This window comes from Cucurbita moschata, unplaced genomic scaffold (assembly GCF_002738365.1).
Source record: "Cucurbita moschata cultivar Rifu unplaced genomic scaffold, Cmos_1.0 Cmo_Scf00036, whole genome shotgun sequence".
Classification (NCBI taxonomy): Eukaryota; Viridiplantae; Streptophyta; class Magnoliopsida; order Cucurbitales; family Cucurbitaceae; genus Cucurbita; species Cucurbita moschata.
The window spans coordinates 1,114,049-1,120,777 of record NW_019268552.1 but is presented as its reverse complement, the minus strand read 5'-3'; the positions used below and the strand labels follow the sequence as shown (position 1 = coordinate 1,120,777).

The following is a 6,729-nucleotide window of genomic DNA, read 5'->3' as shown; positions in this document are numbered from 1 at the left end:
ATGCTATGCTATTGGGGTAGATCTTGCTCTTTATTGGTAGATTTCGTTGACTAATTTCATACCATCAATGAAATTGTTTCCTTTACAAAAAAAAGAAAAAAAGAAAAAGAAAAAGGAATATGTCATTAGCCATATTTTTATATTACGTATGATGCACATAATTTTATTTGAAATTGTACATGAGGGGTCATCATTGCTTTGGAGGCATTTTATTTTCAATTTGCTGGTTTTATAGGGAACATGACTCGGTCTGTTGTGCTGTTACTTCTTGTTATACTTAATTTCTGTACTTAGAATTCCAAATAGTTGCTTTTACTACATTTAACTTCCTAGATATAATGAACCATGCATCTTAGGAGACTAAGAGTACCTCTTTACCATTTGATTTTTTATGTGACGAAGTTGGCTTATTGCCCTTGTTATGCCCACCATTCAGTCAACCATTCTTGTTAGCGGAGACTGTCAATTTCTTATTAAATGCAAGTTGCTTGATGGGTGTGGTTTATAAAGATGTATATGTGTGTTGTTATACAAGCATTACTCTTTTTTAGGTGGACTTCACTTGCTTGTTGCCGTAATATTTTCCTTTTCCCAAGTTCTGAAGTCGTGTGTACTCAAATTCTTATTAGAGCCTGTTTGTTTTGAATTTAAATAAACCCTTTTATCATTTATACATGGATAACTTCAATTTTATTTTCTGTATTTTTATTATGTTTCTGTACGATGCAGGCCAATCAAACTGCCAAACCTTCAGTGGAGCATGATCTCATTCAGCTAGAACTTGGTCTGGTTGATATTTTTCTGAGTTTGTGCCGATTTGAGTGGCAGGCTGGGTATCAGGAGTTGGCTACTGCTTTATTTCAGGCTGAAATTGAATTTAGCTTGTTTTGCCCTGCTTTGCACTTGAATGATCGAAGTAAACAAAGATTATTTGAACACTTTTGGAACACTGATGCTGAAAGAGTCGGTGAAGAAGGTGCCCTCGGTTGGTCTACATGGCTAGAAAAAGAGGAGGAAAATAGGCAAAAGGTTATGAGAGAGGAGGAGGCCTTAGAGGCTGATGAAAAGGGTGGCTGGACTGGTTGGTCTGATCCAGCACCAAAAGAGAAGAAAAATAATGATGACGCAGAAACTACTGCAGAAGTGGGTGTAGCAGCAGAGGAGGCTATGGAGCAAGATGTGGAAGAAGAAGACACTGAAAGAGAAGATAGCACGGAAGCATTGCTCAAAATTCTTGGAATTAACCCTGATGCAGGGGTCGACGAGGAGGTTAAGGACACCTCAACCTGGGCTAGATGGTCAAAAGAAGAGTCATTAAGAGACTGTGAACAATGGATGCCTATCCGGGAAAATTATGGTACCCTCCAGCTGCCTGCACACTTCATTAATTTCTAACTCCACTCTTTTGGTTCACATTTATTCTGACATGTACACCAAAAAATAATTGATTTACCATGAATCTTCACATTCGGAATATTAAATATGATTGAACTGCTTGAATCTGTTTTCTAATTAATTAATTTTATGTTTGTATTTATTTGAATTCATACTGTGAAACAGCAGATGTTATTCATGATGAAGGGATGCCTGATGGAGAAACAAATGAACAATTTCAAAGAGTTATATTATATGAAGATGTCAAGGAGTACCTGTTTTCATTGATTTCAAGTGAAGCCCGTTTATCCTTGATATATCAGCTAATTGAATTCTTTAGTGGAAAAATATGTTCAAGGTATATACTCTTCTTGTGTAGAATCTTATTTGCAGTAATTTTTCAGTTCGAAAACCAGTCACATTATTCATTTATATAGCATGTAATCTACTTTTACTTGAACATGTGAGTAGCGTCGGTGAAGTCTTTGTGGCGAGTGAACTAGTATGTTTCATGTAATATGTTGTCTGTCGTCTGAGCATTATGCTAATATGTTGGCATGGACTCCCTACAAACTTATGTGCAAAAAAAGAGCTTCTTGAAAAACAAAATGGTCTTATGGGTGAACAATGGAAGAGAGATTATGCCTTGCAAGGTTCCATTTTGGATTGGATTGAGGCTTAGTTTCTAAGATCTCACCAAGACGAAAGGTAATGTGGAAACCGAATTTTTGTTTTAATTTTGAAGTCTTGTAATGTAAGTTATTACTATGAGTTTTAATTTTCAAGTCATAGGTTTCACCTTCCTTTATTCCTCACCCCCTTCAACCTATGACTTGCATTTTTGTGGTGACATAACATCTACTATCCTGGACTTGGGATTTGGGGAGGGTCTATTAGTTAAGAACTTCAGAAGGGCCTTGAGTGAAATATTACGCATTTGTTTGGTTGAAACTGGTGGAAATGTTTAGCTTATGGTTTCTGGAGTGACTGCTATGGATGTCTGTCAATTACAATTTTCTGATGAGACTATAATTTCAGAATGGTTGGCATGGTTTTACTCATAAGTATCTTTCTGGTGTTAGTACGACCGTCATTACTGAGATATTTATTTAGCACAAACGTTTGTTTGCTGCTAAGTCTTGTCTTCAGTGATCTTCATGTCTTGGTTATGTAGAATATATTTTACTCTGGTTTCTTTTCAGAGGGCAAGTCCTTTTGTATTTTTGGTTGACAGACTATTGACATTTTTTTTCTCTATCCATCAGGGTGGCTTCAAATAGTTCAAGTTGGATGGAGAGAATCCTTAGTTTAGAGGTGTTGCCAGACGATATATTACATCATCTGAGAAGTGTTCACGATGTTCTTAATAAAAGGCAAAGCAGCTCAAGTAGCTTCACTTTGGAGGTCCTTGTGGGAGGTTCTGATAACCTAACTCAGATGTCTGACATGATGAAGTTTCTTCGCAATGTTATATTACTTTGTTTAACAGCTTTCCCACGTAATTTCATATTGGAAGAAGCTGCTTTAATTGCTGAAGAGTTATTTGTTACAAAAATGAATTCTTGTAGCTCCTCAGTTACTCCCTGCCGTTCCTTAGCAAAGAATCTCTTGAAAAGTGATCGTCAGGTGATCTATTTTCTATTCACTATCAATATGCATGCTTTTTTGAGGATTGAATGTCTAGGTCTACCACGTATGTTTTGATGTCAATGAGGGACTTTATAGTTAACCGGGGAAGAAAAAATAGTAGTGATAGTTCTGACAGAAGGTTTTTGGGTTCTAAGCGGAGCAAAAGCTTTCAAACTTTTGTGGAATAAGATATTGCTATCAGTATTTTTATTTATTAAGAAGTTTTAAGCAAAATGGAATAGAGATCAACTGCATGAAACAACTCCATCGGGGCTGCATATTCAACATTTCAAACTTATTTGTTAGGTAGTTACCTCCTTTCCAATTGAGGCTATTCTCCCCGTATTGACCTTAAATTATCTTAATTTAAAGTCTGAACTAGATTATAATTTAGTGACAATATCGTTATATCATTTAGTAGTGATGCTTTTTTTTTTTTTGGTGTGCGTTGATGCTTTGTTCCTGGTCATACGAGGGTGGTTCGTAAAGTTTTTTCGTGGCTGATTGCCTTTTTTTATTGTAATTCAGAATGCCTTTGTTCACGAAGCATAAAAATAATTGCAACTTCAGTATTCTAGAAAAATGGATACACGTTCTTTATGTAATGGGTCTATATCCTGATTTCATACTATTAGCACAGTATAATTCTAGAACTGAAATAATCATGTCTGATATAATTGGTATTATCATGTGATAATTATAGGACATGTTACTTTGCGGAGTCTATGCACGAAGAGAGGCAACACATGGAAATATCGATCATGCTAGAAAAGTATTTGACATGGCATTGGCATCTGTGGAAAGCCTTCCTGTGGTATGTTACCGTAGCCCTAAATGTAACTCTTGTCTGTGCCAAAGTATGATGCTAGTCCTTAAAAAAGAAAAAACAACTTCAATTACACCATTTTTGGGTTAATTTTTTTACCAAGGAAAAAGGACTGTCCAAACGATGGAATGTCCTGACACTTTGACTTCTCTTGCTAGCTTTTCTTGAAGGGCCTTGTTCTAATAGGAGACTGAGTCTTGATTCCTTTGATATCTTGACTTGCAGCTCCATGTTGAAACTCCCTCGTTTATATTTGACCTATTTGTCTACCGATGGCATGTGTGTTGGGTTTATAATATGTACGATATGTTTCTTGAAACGAACTTCTTTTTCTAGTCAAATTTGGCATTTTGGATGTTAAACTATAATAGTTGTAACTGAGTTCTGTGGTGCATGTTCTATGAGTGGATGGTATTTAATTTTAACTGCTGTGATTGCTGAAGCAGGATCAGAAGTCCAATGCTCCTCTCTTGTATTTCTGGTATGCTGAATTGGAGCTTGCGAAGGATCCTCACAATGGTCATGATTCTGTAAATCGTGCTGTTCACATTTTATCTTGCCTAGGAAATGGTGATTCTTACAGTCCATTTAAATGTCAACCATCAAGTTTGCAACTGCTGAGAGCGCACCAAGGTTTTAAAGAAAAAATCAGGGCAGTACGATCTACGTGGCTCCATGGAGTTATAGATGACTCGTCTGTGGCTCTCATATCCTCTGCAGCTTTGTTTGAGGAGTTGACCACTGGATACAATGCCGGTCTTGAGGTTTTAGATCAGGCTTTCAACATGGTACTTCCAGGTTATTTACCAATTCTGCTCTCTCTCTCTCTCTCTCTCATATTTATTTCTTATTGATACTGAATTTGAACCCTTTTTCTGTGAAAATATGTTTCCTCCTTTCTCCCCCGGTATATTCTATAGAAAAAGATTACTTATTTAGCACTGGCAAAAGATTTGGATACCCTTCAGAAGTTTCTTGTATTCTGGCAAGGTTCTGAAGGAAGTTTAATGGACTATATTTTCTCACATTCTGTGATATGCAACCCCTTCATGCAGCTATAATCTTTTAAACGGCGCAGATTTGTCCTATTTCCAAGAAGGAAGATTGTTATCCCATTCGATTTTCAACTTATATATATATATAAAAGCTAGGACAGAATTTTTCCGCTTGATTTTATTTGTTTTGTTGATTATTCGTCACTTACTATTGTTATTGATGTGCAGAAAGACGAAAACATAGCTATCAACTAGAATGTTTGTTCAACTACTATGTGAAGATGCTTCTGAGACATCATAAGCAATTAAGCCAACTAAAAGTCCGGGAGTCAATTTCTCAGGGATTGCAGTTCTATCCATTAAATCCTGAACTTTATACTGCTTTTCTGGAGATTAGCTACATTTATTCGGTACCCAGTAAACTGCGATGGACCTTTGATGACTACTGCCAGAAGTAAGATGATCTTTCTTGTGCTATCTCTCACATTGCTAATCACATTTTGGTGTTTAATTTCCCTTACATGGCCAGGCTGTGATATAAATTCACAGTCGAGTTTTAATCGGATCCATATTTGGCATCGATTAACTATAGTAATAACCTTCCTTGCATGTTTCTGACCATGATAGATGCACTCATTTCAGATGATATCGCTTTCGTTACTTGATCTATTTGACGGTGGTTTTTCGGACTAAAATCTTTTCTGAATCCAACGCTTTATCTTTTGATATAGTATATTGTTGTTGATCTTTTTTTCTTTTTTCTTTTTTTTTCTCTGTTTAATTGTGAGAATTACACATACATTTGGGGTCCCTAGGCTTGACAAATTTGCATGTAATATACTCTCAGGCAACCTTCTCTGATCCTTTGGATTTTTGCATTATCCTTTGAGATGGGTTATGCGGGTTCTCCTCATAGAATACGTAGGCTGTTTGAAAAGGCATTGGAAAATGACAATTTGCGTCATTCTGTTCTTCTCTGGCGCTGCTACATTTCATATGAGCTGAACACAGCATGTGATCCGTCTTCAGCCAAGCGAGTTTTCTTCCGAGCCATCCATTCCTGCCCATGGTACGACCCGATTTCTTGTTATTTACACCAATTAAAGTATCATTCTGGCACCAGTTCCTTTTGTTTTTGTAGGTCCTTCAGATAAACAGCAACACTCTGTCTAACCATTTTATGTTCTGAAGGTCAAAAAAGCTGTGGCTTGACGGTTTCATCAAACTGAACTCTATTTTGAGCGCGAAAGAGCTTTCGGATCTCCAAGAAGTTATGCACGACAAAGAGCTCAATCTACGGACTGATATCTATGAGATTCTCTTGCAAGAAGAACTCATATCTTGAACCGTCTTCGACAACATATTTCTGCACTTTTTCATGGCTCAATTGTGTCGTCACCATGTTCTCTTCTTGCTCCTCCTAAAGTGATGGAACTTAGAAAGGTCTAAAAACGTTATACCAGAAGTCGCTTCACGTTTCCCTCCCGATATAGGTAATGTCGGTCAAAGGGAGTGATCGTTGTAAGTTGTACATTGGGCGAAAGGATTTAGAATAGGTTGGGTTCAATTTGAGCTGATATTTGTATGTTTGTTCCAAGTTAATTTCAATTCAGGTGAATTTAAATATTTGAGTTGGTTTGTAATTTAAAAAAAAAAAAAAAAAAACAGCAATCTACTAATTGAAAAGATTTTTCAAGCCATTTATTTCCTAAGTAAAATTATTAGTTCAAAATTATTAATTTTTTTAAAAATAGAAGTTGCACTCAGATAAAAAATAAAATTCTGATATAATGTCACACCAAAATATTTTAATTTTATCATTCATATAACACTAAAATAAAATTATAAATAATTTTTATTTTATATTAAGAATTAGATTTATGTTTATCTGGATTTGACGACGTT

General features: G+C 36.0%; 1 protein-coding gene across 5 annotated transcripts in view; it reads left to right on the top strand.

Annotated features, from left to right (window-relative positions):
* LOC111431485 (protein NRDE2 homolog) overlaps positions 1-6,489 on the top strand; it is a 9,517-nt gene extending 3,028 nt beyond the window's left edge. Inside the window, exons 3-11 of one of the 5 annotated variants that reach the window (XM_023068134.1) lie at positions 730-1,357; positions 1,564-1,732; positions 2,640-3,000; positions 3,707-3,817; positions 4,273-4,627; positions 5,053-5,278; positions 5,672-5,893; positions 6,016-6,156; positions 6,208-6,489. In XM_023068134.1, coding sequence (XP_022923902.1) covers positions 730-1,357; positions 1,564-1,732; positions 2,640-3,000; positions 3,707-3,817; positions 4,273-4,627; positions 5,053-5,278; positions 5,672-5,893; positions 6,016-6,156; positions 6,208-6,253 — 2,259 coding nt within the window. In that variant the 3' untranslated portion in view covers positions 6,254-6,489. Of the gene's footprint in view, positions 1-729; positions 1,358-1,560; positions 1,733-2,639; positions 3,001-3,706; positions 3,818-4,272; positions 4,628-5,052; positions 5,279-5,671; positions 5,894-6,015 lie in introns of all 5 variants that reach the window. The other 4 variants (XM_023068133.1, XM_023068132.1, XM_023068136.1 and 1 more) reach the window with 4 other exon arrangements.
* Positions 6,490-6,729: the final 240 nt, after the last annotated feature.